At 45.7% G+C, this 22354-nt stretch overlaps 1 protein-coding gene and 1 pseudogene across 3 annotated transcripts in view; both read right to left on the bottom strand.

The window, feature by feature from the left end:
- Positions 1-423: 423 nt before the first annotated feature.
- On the bottom strand, positions 424-2573 carry LOC128781268 (small ribosomal subunit protein uS2 pseudogene; annotated as a pseudogene).
- Positions 2395-22354, bottom strand: part of STRIP2 (striatin interacting protein 2) — a 40389-nt gene continuing 20429 nt past the window's right edge. For all 3 annotated transcript variants that reach the window (XM_053927288.1, XM_053927289.1, XM_053927290.1), the window contains 8 exons: positions 21980-22054; positions 21199-21296; positions 20623-20749; positions 17799-17899; positions 14531-14597; positions 9070-9174; positions 7577-7781; positions 2395-4755 (listed from right to left, as the gene is read on the bottom strand). In XM_053927288.1, coding sequence (XP_053783263.1) covers positions 4505-4755; positions 7577-7781; positions 9070-9174; positions 14531-14597; positions 17799-17899; positions 20623-20749; positions 21199-21296; positions 21980-22054 — 1029 coding nt within the window. In that variant the 3' untranslated portion in view covers positions 2395-4504. The remainder of the gene's footprint in view (positions 4756-7576; positions 7782-9069; positions 9175-14530; positions 14598-17798; positions 17900-20622; positions 20750-21198; positions 21297-21979; positions 22055-22354) is intronic.

Raw genomic sequence — 22354 nt, 5'->3', positions numbered from 1 at the left:
CGGTATAAGGTACTCAGAACTTACCTTCTATAAACTTTCCAGACCAGGAATCCTGAAGGAATACCAGGTGATTTTCCACTACTGAAAATTCACTAGTGGAAAAATAAGTAAAATAAGGTAACTCATGTGTTTTCCAAAAATTACCAATTAGGACTTCTGCCAACATTTCTAAAAGTGTCTGCATGTGGTTGCCAGTATAAACAGAGCTTTGACCTCTCCCTTTGTCCTGCCCTATTGTAGAGATCACACATTTCCTCATATTGTTAAATTGCCAACCCATTACTAGCCCAGTGTTGAGATTGTGAGGGAGGTAAATTCTTCTTCTCACTACTACCATAATCTCTTTTTAAAGGACACCCCTTTTAGAAACTGTTTTCCATCACCCTTCTTTCCATTCTGTTTAAGGGTCTGTGGAAGAACAACTCAAGACCACTCAGTGACTGTTCCTACCCATTGGGTGGCCTGAGCACTGGGAGCCGCAGACCAGTCATCAGTGGCCGGCTGAGCGTGCCAGTCTTCAGTAGGAAACCGCCCAATAGACACGGAGGGCGCCTGCGCCTTCAGACCAGTCTGTGACCTCAGGCTGCGCAGCAGTGAACTCGGAAGCTGGAGCAGTCCATCTGCCCTGAAATCCCTCCTTGGTCACACAGCCTTTGCAGCAGCGGCTAGCTCTTCCTTTTCAAGTTCTTCAGGATCTCTGGAGAAGTAGAAGGCGGACACGACCTCTCACGGGTGTTCACGGGAGATGGTGCCATGCATGCTGCACGACTTCCCAGGCCTGCACCCCCCACACCAGACCCTCTGAGCAGCCCCACGGTGTCGCAAGGAGTGCTAGTGTCCACATTTTGCAGTCTGTGTTACGCAGAGCAATGGTAGGCAGGCTAACCTAAGAGGCCACAGTGAGAGGCTGGTGGTCAGCCCTGGGGTCAGTAACCACCATAAATAAGCCTTGGCCCCCAGAAGGCTGCCTGGGTCTGCTTAGTGAAGGTTCCAGGAGGGAAGTGGTCAGCAGTGGGAGTGGCTCCAGTGGCAGCAGCCAACGTCGGCACAGCTCACTGGGCGGTGGTCCTGGACGATATGACTCTGACACCAGCAGGGTTTTCAATGGCAACAATGGCATGAGCTGCCAACGGAAGCTTCTCCCAGGTTCTCTTCAGGCTTATGATGTAGATGCCATCACTCTCCCTTTTGTAGACGTCCTGTTCTATTTGGAAGTCAAGGTTGGTACCACCTAAGTGGGTTCCTGCTGCAAGGAATTTGAGGATATTCTCCTTCTTCATTTGCAGGCCAAAAAGGACTCTGGATATTGTGAAAGTTTCCCTTAAGTTATGTGGGAACCAAGAACAACACCGTGTGGGCCCCTCTCTGGGTAGTGCGGAAAGCCACTAGCTTTTTTTTTTTTTTTTGGTTGAAAATCACCCTGAACACACACTTAACACCTAAATTCCCAGAATTCCAAGAGCCTGGATGTTAAGGTGGTTACTTAGCTCATTAATTATAGCACTGATGAGGTCAAGGTCATGAATTTGATTCTGGTATGAACCAGCGTCATTTCTGTTCCAGAACCTCAGCTACATTCTTAATCTCAGGTAGTTTTATTGTAGATATGGGTCATCTCAAGAAGGACTAGAAGAATTAAAACTCTCCCCAACTCCTTGGGGGAGAAACAGAAACCATGAAAGCACTTGTCTATAGGACTGTCTTTATGTAACAGTGATTACTGTCAGATGGGAGAGCTGGGGGGAGCTGTGGACGAGGGAAGTCAAGAAAGCCAAAACTGAAAATATCCGTAGAAAGCACTGAAATGGGTGGTTTCAAAGGCTCACTGAAAATCTGTCAAAATTCTCAAGAATCTCTAAGAAAGTCCCAGTAGCAATCTCAAGAGCTCCCTGGGAGGCTGCCGTGACTCAGTGCTGATGGCCGGCTGGCTGCAGCTGGTCTCCTGGAGGTAAAGGGTGCTTCTCTGGCCCAATGGCTGGCTCATCCATGTGAATTGCTTTAGGCCAATGGAATACGGGCAATTTGACTTATGCCACATTCAAACAGGAGTTTTAAATGTGCTAGTATGGTGTGGTCTCTTGCTCCTGCCCTTTACTATGAGAACAGCATGCCACAGGGAGGGGCTGTTCTGTCTGCCTAGTGCCCGAAGATGTGGGGAGCACAGCCAGTCTAGCGGAGCTCAAGCGGAGCTGAGCAGAGCTGCAGCTGGTTCCCGGACCCATGAACAAGAAATAAGGTTTGTCATAAGATCTTTCAGTTACTGCTCCCAGGGAATACTAATACAAGATTTCACATATCCATCCTCTTCAATTGTATTCGTCCTTTCTATACCTGATATGTCTCTAAAATGCTCTTGTGTCGACGAATTTAAAGACCAAGTTTCTAACTCCAGTTCAATTTTCCTTTTATTAAAGTGCTTCAGTAAATAAACAGTGTTATCAACAATCAACACAAACTTCCCTGAAATGCAAATAAAAATCCTCTACTTAATGAATCACTCAAACAATATTCTTCTGTGAAGTAACAGTGATTGCCATTGGAAGGTGACCAATCTGAACTGACCCTAACCACATCCGTGGGCTCTCAGGTGCGGGTACTCAAGCTGGTTACCCTAACCTACGGGGCTGGCTGTCAATACCTGAATACTAGTTCCAGAGAGTCAGTGGAAAAATAATGTCACTTGAAACTAATCCCTTATCCTCGGTGCTGCAATTTCTCCATCTGCAGAGAGAATTAATCTTCCCTTAGAGAAGACCTGTAAGAAAGTATGAAATGCTGAGGTTTATCGTACTTCCACGCCTCAGAAAGCATTCACGTGCATATTTTTAAAAGGTCAACTTATTTGTTCTTGACACAAATTAAATACTATATCGCTTTAAAAGAAATAGATTAATGACTGCTCTTTCCTTGAAAATTATCTTTTTACCTAAATCACATTAAAATTAATAGATTAATAACATTCGCATATGATATGACCAGTAAATTATGTTGATAAAATTTATGAATTATTTTAAGAAATCTCTTCTATTACATATTTACATGACCTTTCCATAAAAACAGGAATCCTGCTACCCCAAATGCACAAAGAGGTGCAACCCAAGCTTTAATCAGAGTTTTGATACAGTTCCTCTGGATATGGCTTGTACCTTAATCATGACTTCCTAACGATACTGACAAAGGACAGAGTATAAATAAACCAATTTTGGATACACCTCCTGGCATAATTAAAGTGGCTTGGTGTGGTCAGAAAAACGATTCAGTAGTGTCTGCATGGGGGGTGGGGGGACTTAAAGTAAAAAAGCTTCAAAATATAGATGACAATTGTGGGGAGAGAAGAGAAATAAAATAATTCTGATTGAATCAGAAACTTTTCTAAAAACCTTGTTACTGGTGGGAAGTATGTGATTCTGCTATAAAAGAAGTTTAAGAGGTGGTACATCAACTCATATTTTCAAAGAAATGTGCAATACTTTTAGGTGGAAACTATTGCTGAATCTCCACATGCCACTCTGAAACCGCTAACAGAAAAAAAATGTAATCAATCAACATAGGAGAAGAAAAATGGTTAGCTGTCTTACTGTTCAATAATGGATCACGAACACAAATGGACACACCGTATCAATAAATAAAACCGTCTGTAGTTAACTGGTCATTTAAAAATCAAATTGGATGAAAATAATGACTTTCTGCAGTGTATTCGGTAATTTCAGACTAAGTTTCAGAAAAAAACATGGAACATCCTCAGGGTAGGCCTGACAATCTCACACTGGTTGTGGCAGGACACTCCGTGCCACACACACAGTACACAGGAAATAATTCTCACACTGCACACACGCTGCTTAGGGGCTAGAGGAAGAACACTTTATACCATATACCTTTCTCTAACATGCAGTATTTAGGTAACAGTAAATCATCATCTTTCACAAAGGTGCAGGTGCTCCAAAATCATCTTAGAGCTGATGATTTTAGGAAGAGGTGTCAAAACTTTAAATTTAAAATACAGACTTAATTTCAAAGTTGGTTCTGCCAAATCTCTGGTCAGTCCTAGGAATCCAGGGGGAGCAAGAAGAAAAGGTCCTCCCTCTTCTGTGACATGCGCCTCCCGTTACCATGAAGAATGCCACGGGCCAAATGCCGTCACAAACTTATTTGCACTCTTGGGGCCAGCCAAGCCCAGGCCGGTTCCAGGTAAAACTAAAGCAGGGGGCAGTCCCACAAAAGAGCCTGTCCAAGAACAGCAAGAGATTTCCGAGGCCACCTGGCACCCAAATGACCCCAGAGTAAGTTCATCATTTTTTTGTGACTCAGGATCCTAGCCTTGTACTATCTCCGGGTACAGTAGCCCCCAGAATGCCCTGAACTACACTGGGTGTCCCTGGACTGGGCCAGCTCTCCCCTAGACGAGCACTTCTAGAGCTGGAAACAGAGGCTGAAAGAGCAGGGTAGGCAGAGCACCATTTATTGGAGCCAACCCCCATCCTTCAGATGCTTTGTTGAAAAGAGCTTAGTGATTCTGGAGCAGCTCTTCCCAACAGATGGGCTGTGAAAACACCTCTCTTTCCAGCCAGATCTCATATGAATAGTGGAAATCCTCAGGCAGATCCAGCCTCTGCCCCAGTACACTCTGCAAGCAGTTATCCACAGGTGAAAATTCGGAGTCCTGAGGTCTGTCATATCGGCGGCTATTAAAAGCCTCAATGTTGGCTCTCAAGGTGCATTCCTCGGCTTGGAAGTCCCATGGCCTCGCATCGATGTCTGTGATGGGAAGACAGAAAGAAACAGAAGTAGTACACGATTCAAGACACTGCTCTCCTCACCGCAGAGCACGGTCTCCAGCAGGGGTGTCAAACTCATCTTCACCGGGGGCCGCATCAGCCTCGCGGTTGTCTTCAAAGGGCCAAATGTAATTTCAGCTCCTTAACAATTAAAGAATAGTTACATTTATACAGTCCTAAAGTTATTTCGGCCCTTTGAAGGCAACCGAGTGGCTGATGTGGCCCCCGGTGAAAATGAGTTTGACACCCCTGATCTATAGGATACTGTAACAGGGCACAGCCAAGAGGAGGCCCCAAATAGGGATTTGTAATGGGGTCCAGAACTCAAGGTGTCCAGGAAATATTACGAAAAAAATATATATAAGATGTCCTCACCCCCACAAGCCTGAGCTGGGGAAGGGACACATGGAGCAGGGCCATTGAGAGCTGTTTTGTATGGCAACAGCTGTGCAGCTAACCTCTGGCATGGTCATTTAACATATCTATGACCTTTAACTGGTTTCATGGATATGTTAAATAGCTGTGGCCAAGCTTTCAGCCAGGGGGATGGAAGCGACTTCCACCCAGGATGTAACTGGGAGGCAACTCCCCCTGGTTATAGGGCTTACGTGAGAGCTTGGAGAAGACTGGCTCCATGTCAGGGGTCATGCCTGCCCGGACTCACTACGGCAGCCCAGTAAAGCTGGAAGAATATGGGAATGCTGGCAGGTATAACTGATTGTAGGAGGAGTCGGAAATGGGGCTGCAGAGGAAGACTGGCACTGGGATTTAAACCCAGGCAGGAGAGGACCATGCGGCTTGGGCGAGAGTTAGGACCACACGGCTTTGGGGTGCTCCCTTTTGCCACACAGCTTAAGCAGCAGGAGAGACTTTGCCCATAAGAAAAGGGGAGAAAGGACTCTTGCTGGTGGGCCATGAGAAGGTGCCGCATGGCTCTGGATTAACTCGAGATTGCAGCAGCCACACAGCTGATGGTGCCGGGAGCCTGAACCATGGACTTCTACTTCTTTCCTGAGACACGGTATCCCGGACTGGGCACAGGGAGAGGGAAGGACTCTATGCATCTGTGGGTATTCTAAAGAACTTTAGTCTGTGTTATTTCAAATAAATAATAATTCCTTTCCTTTTCACCAATCTCTGGCATTGAGAGATGTCTTCCCTCTGGTGGCAGGAAGAGCAAACCTAGTACGGGGGAGGAACCCCCAGAGAAAAAGGGGGGGTCCTTTTACATGGTTCACTCCCCCCCTCCCAGGTCTGTTCTGTAACAATACCAACCATGGAATGGCTCACAATTTCCTTTTCTGTAAAAAGTGATGTACAAAGTAAATAACATTCTGCCACTCGGGTTTAAAAAACACACGCGTGCCCACACACCTAAGCTTACACATACAGACTGTCCCTAGAAGGACAGCCCAGAAACTGGTGAGAGTGATTTCCACTGGGAAGGAAATGAGGGCCCGGAGGGAGGCGGGCTTCTTTTATTGTATTTCCTTTTCATTATTTCACTTTCTTCCTAGTTATATGTACAGTAAGTCCTCACTTAACATCATCAAAAGGTTCTGTGACTTTAAGTGACACATTTTACCACAGATTGATATGAGAGTTAAGTTCCAAAGACGTCTCATCAACATTATAACGAAACGGCGTTGAACAAAATGATGTTATTTGAGGACCTGCTAATTATACTTTCGAAATGGCACCTCGGTTCCCTTTCTTGAGCTCTCCTTGGGGATGGCAGTTTCCCGTTTGAGCAGAGTCACCAGCCATCAAGGCATGTGAAGAGGCAGGAAGGGGTACAACAAAGAGAATCAGAATGAACCAATTAGTAAAGATTTTTCCTGACTTCCTAGGACGTCCCCCAGCACATGATAAATCTGTGCCAGTTTATATTAACATTATGAGATTAAGGCTTCCATGGAGGTAAAAACAGAAAACAGATAATCTACGTTGTTTTTATCCCACCTAGACTCTTGTTTTAGGGCAGAGATCCGTACTTCTCAGATCTCTGATCCCCACGCTCAGGGGTTTATCCTAAGGAAGTGCGGTTAGGGTTTCAGCTCACGACGGCGGCAACAGACGTGCCATTTGCAGGATAAAACATTTTCACGTTTTAAAACTGTAAGAATTCAAATAGTTAATTGTGCATTCAGTCTTATAGTAGAGAGAGAGGAAGGAAGAGAGAAGGAGAAAGAGAGAGAGAGACGTCAATGGGTTGCCTCCCAAACACGTCCCGACCAGGCACCAAGCCAGCAGCCTGGGCGTGTGCTCTAACTGGGGACTGAACCTGCAAGCTTTCGGCATGTGGAATGACGACACAACCAACTGCACCACCTGGCCAGGGCCAGGGCCAGTCGGCTTCCATTTTAATAAAATGTGTATTTATGTAGAGAGAAAAAATCTGGAAGAGTATATACAATAGGATGTTAACAGTGGCCATCTTTGGGTTATACACATAGGGAGTAAAAATGCTATTATCAAAAAATGGTTGCTCACTTGTATTTTCTAATTGCTTTGTAATAATATAAGGTTATTTTAATTTAAAAATCTCTTGGAGAAATCTGTCATTTGAAGGAATGTTTTGGAAAGGGGGTAATTACCCCTCAATTTACTTGTTTACTAAAATGTATTTTCATAGGGCAGGGGTACGTGCTGGATTGGGGCAGCGCCTTGAAGTTTGTTGTGTCAGCACCTAATTTATAATCATATATTTTCTCATCCCAAATATGTACCAATCGATACGAGCAGAGCAGAGACAAATGTCTGTCCGTTTGGTGGGAGCCCAGAGCTCTGGGAGTACTCACCGTTCCCGTAAGCCCAGTCATCATTCATGCGGTGGCGCACTTTCTGGTAAATGGCCGACATGGTTTTCATGTTGCTTTTCCTCCACTGGCGCCCCAGGTACTTGGTCTGTATTTTGAGCAGCTTCAGGACATAAAGTTGAAGCATGGCCTGTTTGACCTTTAGAGCCCGCTTTAAGATTGGAGCAGATTTAAACACCACTAGCATCTGCCCATTTAAAGAGGAGTGAAAGTGAAGAAAGATAGATCAAAATCTAAAGTTACTTGGAATTTCCAACTCCTGGACAGATTAAGCTAAACCTGGCTGGCCTCAGATTACCCTGGGGAGCTTTTAGAAAAACCTATGGTCCAGGCTCTGCTTAGATTTAGTCTTCAAGACAGAGAGGAACCACTCTGTTTCTATTTCATAATTAAAAGTTTCCAAGGTTCATAGTGCGTGATATAAAGTGCAGAAAAGTTTGTCAACCACACATCTCATTTCCACTGTTGCAGTTTCCTTCTTTTCTTTTAAAAAAATTTTTATTTATTTATTTTTAGAGTGGGGAAAAGAAGAAGAAAGAAAGGGAGAGAAACATCAATGTGTGGTTGCCTCTTGAGCCCCCTACTGGGGACCTGGCCTGCAGCCCCTGGAAGGTGCCCTGACTGGGAATTGAACCGGCAAATGTTTGGTTCACAGGCTGGCATTCAATCCACTGAGCTACACCAGCCAGGGCCACTGTTAGCAGTTTCTTATCTGTCTTCTGAGGATAATTCCAAGTAAGCATTTATTACTTTTATTAACAAAAATGATAGCCAACTACATATCCTGTGATACTGTTCCATACCTTGCTTTTTAAAAACAGTATATCTTGCCCTGGCCAGGTAGCTCAGATAGAGTATTGTTCAAGTACCCTGAGGTTGTGGGTTCGATCCCTGGTCAGGGCACATACAAGAATGAATCAATGAATGCATAAATAAGTGTAACAACATATTGATACGTGTGTGTTTCTCTCTCCCTCTAAAGTCAGTAAATAAATTTTAAAAAGAAAAGCTTATTTAAAAAAAAATAATATACCTTGAAAATTATTTCATATTGGTATAGAACTGCCTCATTCATTTTAATTGTATAATATTCTAAAGATGTGCCATAAGTTATTTAACCAATTGGTACCATATTAATGAGCTTTTAGGTTGTTTCCAATCTTTCATAATTACAAACAAACTGAAATGAATAATCTTAGACCTGCATCATTTGGGATTTGTGACTATAATCCCAGTAACAATGCTAACTTCCCTGCCAGAGCTGCGCTGAGGGAGAGTCCATATTCAGCTCTCCGAAAGGAAATGTGAATAACCATCTCATGTAGAATAAGTGTCCAGAATTAGGAGGGGTTAATTACTACATAGCACTCAGTGTCTATCTATAGAGCCTGCAAAGCAGGAAGTCTGTAACCATTAACTGAAGGTTTAAAGAATTCAGCCAGATGGACATCTGCATGATCTGAACCCTCACTCACCATGGTTCTGGAATGCTTCCATTTGGTCAGTTTATTGAGCAGCCTCAGAAGGTTGATGCAGGAAAAGAGGTTCCTCCAGCAGAACTGGTTGTTGTCTCCAGCTTCCTGTAACAAGGCATGCCCATCATTATGTCAACACTTACAAGGCTTTCATTTCCACAGATGCCTGGATGTCACTGTCGGTCAGTTTAGATGAGGCCTTCCGTACAAAATGCTACCTCCTGACCATCTGCTTTTCACACAGTGAGGCCTGAAACATACAATATCTTTAATCTGAAAATACAGAGCTGCCAATCCTGGAAGACTCTGTACCTAGAACAAGAACTGGTTAGAAAGTTGATACAAGAACATAAGAACTTCATTCAAGCAAGCTTTCTTGTGTAGCTTTCTAATTCAGGATCAGAGCAGAGATGATAGAATTCTACCCCCATAGACTTTGCACTTATATAAGCTATGTTTGTAACTGCTAGGAGTTATTCTGGTAGATTTCAAACTGTCGGGTGGATCTGATATTCATTATGGCTGGGTTTTTAAAACCAACCTCCACCCTCCTTTATCAAACCATATTGCAGTACATTGCTTAATTCTCTGGCATGGAAGAAAAAAATGGCAGATGGTTAATTCTAACCAGGTGTTTCTCTTGCATGTTTCTTGATATCTTGTGAGCACCCAACCAGATATAACAGATTGATGTCAGATTAGAAACAGGTATCTACTCATAGAAACATCATTCAGGGACAAAAATAAAGAGTCCTTATGGATTTGGGGGCCTGTAAACATATACTGGTGACAGAAGCTATGTAAATCAATGGTATGCACGGTGGCCAGACTAACATCTTGGAAATTCCTCGTGTCTACAAAGTGCCAGCAGAATGTAGGAGTGGGAGATGTATAGATGCGAACCGCTGTCTAGTGGATGGAAGATTTTCCCTCCTTTCTCTAATCTGAAGCAAGACAGGAATACATGTAATGTGGACTGAACATCCAAGATTTTAGAGAGCAGGAGGCTCACCCAAGATAGAAATAAGACCAAGGGGTTAAAAAGTTTTAACTTTTTAGAACTATTATTTAGAAAAAATGTTCTCCTTCCTGTGGTAAATGTTCAATATTGTGTTTAGAATGAGTCCCAGGAGAACCATCTGTTTCCTTCTAAGGGAAACTTCCACGGGAGCTTCTGCTCTAGTCCATCAGCTAGTCTGGCTTGCTCAAAACAGACGAGGTTCTGTCGATGTTCCATCTTGTGTGGCTAACAAAGGAGACAGATTTTTAAGTGTTTGTTTTTTAAAAAGAAGCAGAGGAAACAAAAAACATCTATGGGAGACATACATGCACTGCCTGTGCACCGCATCACGATGCCTAATACGGCAGCGGCACTAACAGCCTTGCGCTCCTCAGCCCCCAGAGAGTAAGCCTGGAGTGGAGGTACGGCCTTACCGAGGCAGCACCGGGTGGGCACCCGGGCAGCTGCATTATGGTTTTGCCCTGGCAGATCATTTACCTGTTTCCTATCGGGGGTTGAACTACATAATCTTTCAGACCCTTTTAGCTCTGCCTAGTCAATAATTTTGTGATGTTCTGCAACTTTCTCCCGCTGGTTTAAAAGTGAAGTCTCGATTGAAAGTAAACTAACCGTGGCCATCTTTTCTTTAGAGCTCAGGCTTAAGAGTTCCAGGAAGGATGCCCCAACTGCCCCCTGAAGAGAGCGCCACCTGCCCAGGGCCTCGTTCTCCTTTCTTTCTGATAATGCCTCCTGACATCTATCACTAACCCCACTTCTTGCATCACCGGATACTGCCTGGAGTGGGCCCTGCTCGAGCTTTCTCCGTGTTCCAACCCAACAGATAATCATTTGCCCAGCAGGCCTTCAGCTGCGTGGTTGCCATTTCAGATTCGCCAGACTCGAATGTCTTTTCTTTTTGTTTGTGTTCACTTTAGAAGAGTCACCTTCTTCCTCTCTCTCTCTCTGTCAGGACTCAGCATATTAAGTAAGATAGAAACTTCTGTGGGGAGATATATTTTGCAAACATCAGCACTTGGCCACATTTCCTTGTCCCTGGTACTTTACACTATCAAAGACCTTTACTCATTTTCAACCAGCAAAAGTTTAAAAAAACATTTGCCCATTTTCCACTCTCACAAAAAAAAAAAATTTGTTTGTATATACCTTGGATCTAAAGATTTAGTTCAGGGACCAAAATCTACCCTTTCAGAGCATCTCTTAAGGATGAGTGATTCCACTTCTAGGAATCTATCTTAAGGAAATAATCAGAGATGAGATCAAAGAGTCATGTACAAGGATGTTCACTTTAAAGTTATACAGAGAAAGTTGAAATAAAAGCCCAACAATAATAGAAAACAATTTTTTTTATCCTTATCCAAGGACATGCTTATTGATTGCAGAGAGAGAGGAAGGGAGGGAGAGAGAGAGGGAGAGAAACATTGATGCGCCACTGGTCAGGGTGCATGAGAGGCAACTGATCGATGTCTCCCTCATGGATCTTTGCCTCTCATACACGCCCTGACCAGGACCAAGCCCGCAGCCTAGACATGTGCCCTGACTGGGGATGGAACCTGCGATCTTTTGGTTCATGGGACGACATTCCAACAGAGGCACACTGGACAGGGTAAAAATAATCATTAAAAAAAATATTGCTGTATTTTTGCTGTGTATAATGCATGTCCACATCTTTGTACTCATTGTACGTGGAATTATTACGCCCATGGTATGTAATCATTATACCCATGTATAATGCACATCCTTATTTTTCCCTCAAAAATCTGGGCAAAAAGTGTACATTATACACAGCAAAATGTGGTTAAGTAGGGAACATTATGTGTATCTATTGAAAATTATGTTCTTGCCCTGGCTGATGTGGCTCAGTGGATTGAACGCTGGGACTGCGAAGCAAAGGGTCACCAGTTCAATTCCTAGTCAGGGCACATGCCTGGGTTGTGGGCCTGGTCTCGATTAGGGGGTGTGTGAGAGGCGACCACACATTAACGTTTCTCTCTCTTTCTCCCTCCCTTCCCCTCTCTCTAAAAATAAATAGAATCTTTAAAAAAATTATGTTCTCAAAAATATTTAATAAAATTATATTGTGAATATTTAAATTGTACTATGTAAAATTAAAACAAAGTCCTTTCTGAAATAATATGTATATTAACATACACAAGCAAAATATATCATATATGGTCATTGCAGCAAAATATTAACAGTGGTACTCTGACTGGTGTGGCTCAGTGGGTTGGGTATTGTCCCACTGACTGAAAGGTCGCTGGTTCGATTCCAATTGGGGCACAATTAGGGTATTTTAATTTTCTTCCCCATAGTTTTCCATTTTTCTTTAGTTTTCTGCTATAGTATATATCAATTTTGTAATCAGGCAAAAAAAACCCCTTTAAGTGTTATTTAAAAGAAATCCTATACACTTAAAAAAAGCCAGTATACTTGTGTTTACAATTAATTCACTGAGCCTGGAAAAGTGATAAATCTTATTCATATAAATACTAGTCTTTTCTGAGTACAGAAGCCATCAGTTTAAAGCCACTATATTGGGCGCCTGTGTGGAGTAAGCTTGCTCGTTACTCAAGCCCCTGTTTGGACTCAGTAAAGCACTCACCCACACAAACACAATACAAAACAAACCAAACGGTGGTTACCAAACGAAACCACCAGATGCCACTGTTGCTTCACAGAAAGGAAGGGGAATACCTAACACTGATTTGTTTTTTATTAAGAACAGATAATGCTTTCACCTACTCTTGCATAATAATAAAGGCTTCTCAGAAGCATTACAATTATTTCAATAATTTTATGCTTCTATCCCAAAAAGTCAATCAGAAGGGATATAGACTCTGGTCACAGAAGCTGACTTTATGTTTTGAATTTTAATGCTATCTGTGTACCACAGTTTCTCATGCCGGCTCTGAATGGCTCTCCACCAGGCCCTGCTACATTCAACTGTAAAGTTCTGTCAGTTACTAAACTTTTATGCCCATAAAACAGTGGCCTCGTAGTTGTTTTAAAGATTGAATAACATCATGAACATAAACAGGGTTAGACAACTTATTACCTCTCTCTGCAGGGGTAAGAAGCTCCCCTTGGCTGCCGAGAGCACATCTACGTGAGACAGGACATCTCTGCCCTGGCGCTAAAAAGGGGGCCAGACTTAAGTGTCTCAGGACAGGGGTCCTGTGATTCAGGGTCTGTGGTCTCTGAAGCGTGGACCCTAACAAGTTATTCCATCCAGTGGGCATTTCTCATCTTTGAAATAGGGGTTTGGGCCAAATGGTTCTCGCATCCCCTCCAGCCAAACCCCCAATGGCTCTATAAAACCTGTACCACACAGGGATCATTCTATTTTTCACATCACAGACTTTTTGATGCAACATTTTACAGGTATTAAAGTTGGGGACGAAGGCCTGTGGCGTGCACGAGTGCCATCATCTGACCACTCAGCATTTACCGAGCTCCTTCCATATACCAGATGTGGTGCTAGACTTTGCTGATGTAAAAACGAAGATGAGCCCTGGCTGGTGTGGCTCAATTGGTTGCAGTGTCATCCAGTGAACTGAAAGGTCACGGGTTCGATTCCTAGTCAGGACACATGCCTAGGTTGTGGGCTCGGTCCCCATCTGGGGTGTATACGAGAGGCAAGTGATCGATATTTTTCTCTCACATCGATGTTTCTCTCCCTCTCTCCCTCCCTTCCCCTCTCTCTGGAATCAATAAGCATGTCCTGGGGTGAGGATTAAAAAGAAAAAGATGTTATTATCTCTTACCTCAAGGAGTTTTCAGTGAAATGGAGACACAGACACAGATTACAGTGCAACAGGGAGAGGGTTCAGACCGAGGGGTATCTGAGGAGCCGAGGCAATAACGTGGAGGTAAACACTGGATCTTCCGTAGGCTGTTCATCAGTCAGTTTCATGGAATTATGCGCAACTCTGAGGGACTTATCTGATTTGCCCAGAGCCGTTTCCAGGATGAGGGATTTTCTGGGTCATCCTGTGGCTATATTGACATTTGCCTCACAGAGCCCTAGGCAAGGAATTTTCTGAAGCGCCCCTCCTGGGTTTTAGAACCCACATGAACATGAAAAGTGAATAGCCTGTGGGACTGCAAAAAGACTGAAAATTGTTTGGGATAGACCAGAAGAGGTTCTCCTGCCATTTTACACACATGTTCACATGCAATTTCAGAGCCATCATCTCCCGGTTTCCCCTCCTCAGTGTTTCTCACCTACCCTTTTCTCTTCTCTGCAAAACGCTATGCTCAGCTCTTCCAAATTGTTCTCACCTGGGTCAGCAGCTCTAACCCCTACAGCGTCTGTGCTATTGCTTTTATTGACCTGAGACTCCCGAACCAGGGCATTATGGGGCTGGAGAAGAAATGGAAGAGCCAAGTGCCAGCCTCTGCCACCTGGCAGTTCCAAAGGCTACTAAATCCCCATCTGCTTACCAGACTCTCCGTAGTAAGTTCTGGCAAATCCTGGATGGTACAGCAAGGGTAATCCAGGACCGAGATGCTGCAAGATGCAGAGATAAGGACAGGCTTTAGGTAAATGGTAATGGCAGGAAACAGCTGTATCTTAAAGGGCAGGAGCTATTTCTCTCCAGCAGGCCCCGTCTATTTCCCAGATTGCTTAGTGACCTTAGCCGAAACCGAGGGATTTGGTGCCAGGCAACTCCAGCTCCCAGTCTCCTCTCCTCTCAGTCATGAGAGGAACCAACAGAGTTCTTTCAGGCTGGCCCCCATCTGGCAGATGCAGAAGAGAGCTGAGAGGGAACCTCTGTATGGCCACCTTTCTCCTTCCTTCGTTAGAGGAATACGTAAACGTGTGTGCATTTGCGTTTCCGTATTAAGTATACGCTCATGTGTATGTGTGGATATAACTGCGCTCCCAGAGATGCTGTGTGAACTTATTCCACTTAACAAACTGTAGATGTGAGGATGGAGCGCAGACTTCTCCTGAGCCTCTTTCTGAAATCCAGGAGCTCTGGGGAATGAGCACATAAGCCACTCCTCAAGAAAGTGTGAGACAGGCAGCATCCTGCAGCAGGGCCAATCCAGCAGCTCAAGAATGGTAATAGCATCTGCCCCCCAAACTGACAGTGGGGGGCTGCAAGGGAGCTGGGGGCCCTGGTAAGTCCAGAGAAGCAGGGGAAATGAGGCACCCACACGATTGCAGGAACATAGTCACTCAAAATGACAGTTTTCTTTCCTCTTCTCCCGTCTTCATGGGTACAATGCAGAATTGAGACTAGGTAATCTCTAATGCTCTTTCCGGTTCGGACATTCCGTGAAGTTTTAAACACCCATCTATCTGAACTAATGCAGTTGGAAATAAATAAAAGATGTTGGCAAAGCAGATGTTGGCTATGAAGAGGAGTATAGGGTTTCTTGGACCTGTCTCTGTATTTCCAGTCAAAACTTCTATCCAAGCAAAAGCAACAATTGATTCCACTAGGAAATGATTACCTTTGTGCAAGAAACTCACAAAGATAATCTGGGGAACAAGGGGAGGAGAGGAGAGGGCAATGGATCTACCTACAAGATGATCATCATCTTAATTCACTCTACTAGACACTCCCAGGGTTGCCAGCTCTATGCTGCTCCGTTAGGATAAACATTCTGGGCTGGCTTATCCACTTATCTACCCACCTTCCACTGACAAAGCCCCATGGCAAAGTAGGTGCTGGCAACCAAGAAATGGGGGTGGGAAATCAGAGATGGATTCATTCTAATCTCAGGGAACTGAATTCTAGCCCAGGGGTGCATAATATAAAGTTACAAATTTCTAGACTATCTAGATTGTCAGACTGATGAGGAAACTGTGCAATAAGGAGCTGGGAGTGGTCAGTTTCGGGGATTACGCAACAGTGAAATATACTACAGATGCTACACAGGAGGACCATCTATCCAGGCCGACCTTAGCAAATGGTTTATAGTCTGGCTCTACCACTCTTCCAAGTGACCATGATGGACACATATTGGATTGTTTACCGCCTCCCAGTCCCGGCCCAGGCCCACAAGTGTACTTAGTTCCAGAAACCCACTTCCCCATTCACAACTGATTGAACCGGGGTGGACCTCTGACCCTGGGATGTGGAACAAGGACTGAAAGCCAATTCGGTCTCTGAGTGGCATGGGGCAGAACATGTTTAGCTCATGTGGGCATATTTCACTGAGTGGCCTGGGAAGCAGACACGACTATTTGCAAGTGAGAGAGGACACTGGAGTGGAGGTGCAGAGGCTTGGTGTCCCTAGACAGAGGTGGAGGACTTCTGGGCTTCCTATACCACAGACCAAACCTGGGGCCCAGAGCCGCATCCCTATCCTAGGTTCCTCAGGAGGATATACCTCCCATTTCCTTCTAACAAATTACCCACGAAGCACGAGCCAGGTCCAGCTGGTGTGAGTTACTTACGACTGAGAGGGGTGACTAATACACACAGGCGTTTTCATGACCCTGTGGCCCTTACCCAGCCCCGCCTACACTTTCATTTTCCCTGGTAACCCAGCTCTGGCATGCCTTAGTGTCATTTTGAAAGGGGCTGGTGCAGAAGTCTCCTGTAGCTAGGGGAAAAAAACACATTCTCCAAAGCTTCCTTCAAATGGGAAAGGTATTTACATCATGCTCATATATATTCATCTTGACTAATGCTTATAAAAGCTCTATGATACAGTCAGAGGATGTTATTCTCATTTTAAAGGTGAAAATACTGTGGCTCAGAGAAACAAAGTGTCTCACCTGAGATCACACAGCTAGCACGTGGCAGCTCCAGGTCAGGAACCCAGGTCTCGTGGCTTTAGGCTCTGTGTCTCACGCTGAATGAAAGTGAGCTGCCCCTCCATGGCAGGGTTTCGGGCAGCCCTGACAGGCTGGCGGGGCTCATTTCCTAGCCCCCTTCCAGTCACTCTAAGTAATTAGCCCTCTTCTACTTTAGGAACTTTGCCTCTATCAAAGCACTTCTGGTAGACTCTACTGATTAACACGCTTCTAGTCCTCACGGCAGCAGCAAGCGAAGGCACAAGGATACGCTCCATAAACCCCCGTCCCCGAGCCCCACTTGGCTGGGGGAGTGGAAAGCCATTTGTATTCACGGCAACTGTGATCGGACAGCAGTGTGTGTTTTGACCCTGCCTTTGCTGCTTCCTTAAAGGGTCTCACTAGCATGTTAACCTCGAGCGAGTCAATGAACCTGAGTTTGTTTCCTCATTGGTAAAATGAGAAATAAAACTTGTAATACCTCTTAGCCCTGTTTTGGAGACTAAATGAAATAGTGGATGTAAAATTAATGTAATTTTAAAAACTACAAACTGATCTATCTAAGTAAGGACCTGTTATTTACCTTCAGTTAAAAATTCTACATAACACGTTACAGTTTACAGTAGTGTAAGTGATCCAGCTTACGATTCACACTAAGGTCAGGGCCGGCCAGACGAGCAGGCTGTTTCACGAGAAAGACCTTTTGGATCCTACTGCCCCAGGGCTGAAATTTCATCATTGTAGTTTCATTACTTTGAGGCTTGCCATTTTTCAGTTTTTAAAACTTAAAAAAAAAAAGTATCTTTGTGACAAGGCCCATCAGCTAACACTTCACGGAAACTGACAGTAACAGCTCAGAGACAGAAGGGATACCAGGACAGACAGGCTCAGAGACAATGTAATTTTTCCAATCATCCCAAACCAGCCCTTTGAAATAAAAGTGTCCAGAGTCCATACCTGTTTTTAGCTGTGATGTAGGACAATATATTTTGATTGAAGAACTTCAGGATCAATGGAATGCAGTTGGCAAATACCAAATGTTGCGATACATATTCAAACTGGAATAAAAGATCAAAATGGAAAGGCATGCTTATTTGGGGGAGAAGAGAAGGGTCAGTATGAAAAAGAGAGGCAAGTATAAACCTAATATCCATTCCTAAAGACATGCACTGCCCACTTGTGTTATCATTCTTCCTTCCTGGAAGGGGGCCTTGCACCTCCAGCGAGCCCATCCTACATGGAGGAGGCCAATCTGCAGTCTGTGTATGTTGCCAACTCCTGACCAAAAGCACAAAACAAAAACAAGCCAGAAAGTCCCATTCCAGACAAATAGAACGGCTGTGAGATTTGCTTTTAAGCTGAAGAGGAAAGGAAGGCTCCCCGAGGGAGTTGTCTTCCATACCAAACCTCTGGCTCAGCTGTGATTGATGGAGCAGGGACAGGTGCCACTTACCCCAGCACCTGCTGGCATCACTCAAACAGTCAGGATGGAGATGACACATTGTAACCAAATGAACCACTGGAATGTGGCCTTTGGCGCTAGTCTGTATGGCTCCCTGTACTTAGAACATCAGTGTTTTAATGCAAGAATCAACAAGAGCCCTTCAGTCAACAGATAACTGCACTGAAAATACATCCAAGAGCTCTTTGATGAGCGAAACACCAAAGCACAGAGGCCCATTTTGTTTTCTTGACTCTGGATGGGGTCTGTGTCCAGAAGACCTGGTGGAGGCAGTGCCGTGAGGTTCTGTCACCTGGGTTTTGGTTTTGCCCATGATGCACCGAGGAGCATCAGACACGATTTTCTCCAGATCCAGGACCTAGTCTGCTGGGATGGTGCAGAAGCTGAGTTGGAAAAGCAGAAAACTGTGCAGTCTACATCCCCTAGTTCTTCCTGATGATCAAGAAGTAGCCATGGCAGCAAGCTAAGCTGCCTTCTACCCCTAGGTGTTGTGGTTAGGGGTGGGGAGGCAGCTGGTGCTGCCCATTTCTCTCTTCTGCTCAAACATTTTCTCCCTGGCAGCTGACGCAGATTTTTTGCCAAAGCCCTGGATGGAGGAGCCAATGCATATCCTCTACTAAGTGATGGGAAACTTTTCAGTTTGCATTGTGTCTGTAGCCTGGTCCGGATTCACTGACACTGACACACACTGGCAGGGCCCACCGAGCCACCCACTTGTCTGGTTGTTGACCCACATACTGCCCACCGAGAGGAGCAGACAGAAACACATCCACATTCCTCCGTTCTTTCTGTTAGGGACACCATCTCCCACCCACCCCAACTTCTCCTGGTCCTGCTGCTGCTCAGCAAACGTTAGCAGGACGGTGAGCACACGGGGCGCCCTAACACAACCACAGATGTCTCTGAGTGCACTGAAGTTGTATAGCCAAACCTGCCTTGGACAGAGACCCTGTGGGGCCTCCCTGCACTCTGAGGGCCTGCTCTTCCACCAGCAACCTTGGTTTTGACTTCATGGGAGGGAATTAGAGCAGAGCCTCTGTGCAGGAGTGAGAAGCCTCCTCTCCTCCCCATGGTCTCACTCCAGCGGCCATCCCATTCACTGCTCCCGTCTTCCCCATACCTTGGCAATGCCTACAGAGCCAAGTCCAAACTCCTTAGCATGGCAGCAATGCCTCCATGGGGAAGCAGGTTAACCCCTCTTCACGTTGGTCTCCTCATCGTAAGCCATGGATAAAGTAAGACCTACCTCAGAGGGCTGAGAGAATTAAATGAGATCTCACACAGCTAAACAGAGTGCCGGGCACATCACAGGCACTCAACAGTTCTGTGCGATCGCATGTGTTATGACGTGCCCCACTGTTCCTCCCCGCCTCATGTGTCCCCCACCAGGCCTCCCCATTTGCACCCACCCCAGGCAGAACTCCAGCAACCTTTGATCAGTTTCCAAAGTACCTTGTTCTCTCCCTTCTGGATTTCACAAATTTGCTTTTCTGCTTGCAATGTTCCTGTCCTCTTTCCTTGGCAAGCCCCACATCGTGGCTAACGTCTCTTTAGGACTCAGGTTAGAAGTCACTTTGCCTCGGCTAGATTAGGCATTTCCCTATCAGCCAATGCTTGCCTGAGTCACAGTACTTATCACTCTGTAACTGGATACTTACGCGTCTGTACCCTTTACGAGACCTCTAAGCCCGTACGGGCCAGAGCTGTGCCTTACTCAGGATTGTATCTCAAATGTTAGAAAGTGCTTCGCACAGAGAAAACTATGCTCCACATGCTCCCCACTCCCCCACTTTTATACAATACTTGAATCGTGTCTTCCATGGTTTCTTTCTTTTTTTAATCCTCACCTTAGGATGTTTTTTAAATTGATTTTGGAAAGAGGAGGGGAGGAAGCAGAGAGAGAAATAAACACTGATGTGAGAGAGAAACATCCATCAGTTGCCTCTGTTCGCACCCCGACAGGGGATGGAACCCACAACCTTTTGGCGTACAGGACGACGCTCCAAGCAGCTGAGCAGCCTGGCCAGGGCCGTCTTCCTTTGTTTCAAAGCTGGTTGGGCGTATTGCCAAGAAGCTAGAGATTTCGACCCACAACCCTCAGATAAAGCTCAAAGGACATAGACGTCTACACCTTTGTAGGACCGTCCCCCACATGCCACACCCTACCCCCACCCCAAGCTTGTGCAACAGGTATTTGGATTCCCTGAGTGAGACACAGAAAAGGCTCAGCTGGGCTACTAGGGCCCTTGTGTCCCGTCTTTGGGACACAGGGCCTGGAGAACACCTGAGGCCTGTGGAGAAGCACTCCCAGCTGCTCACCTGGTAGATGTGGTTCAGTTTGAAGTGTTTGAGGAGTAGCAGGAGCAGGGCAGAGATACTCTTTACGATGATCTCCTTGTGCCTGTTCACATCGATGCCCAACTTCATGCTCTGGAGAACAGTGATGCTACAATGGGGACGGGACAGGTCAGTGCAGAGGGTGGCTTGAGAGAGCTCTACACAGACCCAGGCACTTAGGCCAGATGCAACCCACACAAGAGAGCCAGCACTTGGGAACCCTGAATTTCCGTGCTGGGGAAACCTCCAGAGCTCCCACTTACAAGCCTGTCTGGAGAAAAGCTCCTCTGATCTCTCTCTCCCCTTGGCAAGCTCACCCCTTGGCAGCGTCCACCCACGTACCTGCGCAGCCAGTCACTGGCCCTGGTATTGCCCTCCAGACTGTCATTGCTGAGCTAAAAAGAGCACAGCCGAGAGCGCTGTGGTGTAAAGGGGCTACTGGTGGGAGAAGGGAGACCTCTTTGAAGACCTCCCCTGTGTTAACAAGGTGGTGGGAGACTAGAGATCCCGCAGACAGGATAGCTAGTATTCGGCAACTGCCCCAGTTGAAGCACTCACGGCATCTCCTCGGGCAGGACGTCGGCCAGGATATTGATAGAGTCTGTCTTAGCCTTGGAGGTGGGGGCTGCAGCCAGCAGAATCTTAAGCAGAGCAATCTGGAAAGTAGAAAAATGAGGAAGGAATCCATCGCTGTCCATCTCATTCAACAAGGCTATTCTTCGACATCTCAACAGTCCTGTGAGAAGTGTTTTAAAACCCTCCTCTAAGTCTTTCCCTCAGCAACCAAATCTCCCCGGCCTCCAGAGGGGCAATCACAGGCCCAGCCCTGAGAGGCCTGCTGGGAGGCTCAGCAGCCCAAAGAGAGCTTATAGGCTGCTCTGCTGCAAGACTGCTCTTTCCAAAGAGGAGGACAGAAGAAGCAAAGTGAGAGGGGCAGTGCCTAGAAATAAAGTGGGAGGTATAAGTAAGATCTCACTTCCTCCACCCTTTTCCTTCCTCTAACCCTGACCATCAGCATCCTCACCATTCTCACCCTGAGGCTGTCTAAGACATGACAGAACAGAGCAGACCTCAGAGGGACCAGGGCCCCCAGTGCACCCTGCACAGACCCCTCTTAATCTCCACCCTCCAAAAGAAGGACTTGGGAGTACCACCAAGTCCTCCTTCTTCTTGCAGGAGCTCTGAGGAAAGCTCAGAGTTCCAATGTGCCAGAGAAAGCCTCACCCGAGGGTGAGCGCTCAGGAAACAAGCTGAAAGGATGGACATCTCAGCTCGAAATGGCTCCAGCTGCCTGTTCCTGGAGCAAAGGAGGGCAGCTCTGGCCTCACCATCTCCTTACCATGTACTGGGGGAGGCTATACAGCATGCCCTGGTAGAGGATTTCACACGGCGTCTCTGGTACCACCTCTTCCCCCTATGGCAGGAAACACACAGTTTGCCCAGGCCATTTTCCAGTTGACCAAAGGCTATGTTTTCTCGGTTGCAAAGGGTGGCATGAAGAAAGCACCAAGCTGGGAGCCAGATCTAGGTTCCCATCCTAGCTGTGTTAATGCCTCATTACGTAACCTTGGGTAAGTTACTTTCCCTCTTCTATAGGTCAGTGGGCTGGTCTGTAGGACCTCTGAGAGCTCTTTCAGCCCTAACAATCTGTAACAATCTGGTTTTCACGTTATCTGCAGTCAATCCGGAATTCTTCTTTCCATGTCATGTTCTG

This window comes from Desmodus rotundus, chromosome 6, assembly GCF_022682495.2.
Source record: "Desmodus rotundus isolate HL8 chromosome 6, HLdesRot8A.1, whole genome shotgun sequence".
Taxonomy (NCBI): domain Eukaryota; kingdom Metazoa; phylum Chordata; class Mammalia; order Chiroptera; family Phyllostomidae; genus Desmodus; species Desmodus rotundus.
The sequence above is the reverse complement of the archived record's forward strand: the minus strand, read 5'-3'. Positions and strand labels throughout refer to the sequence as shown.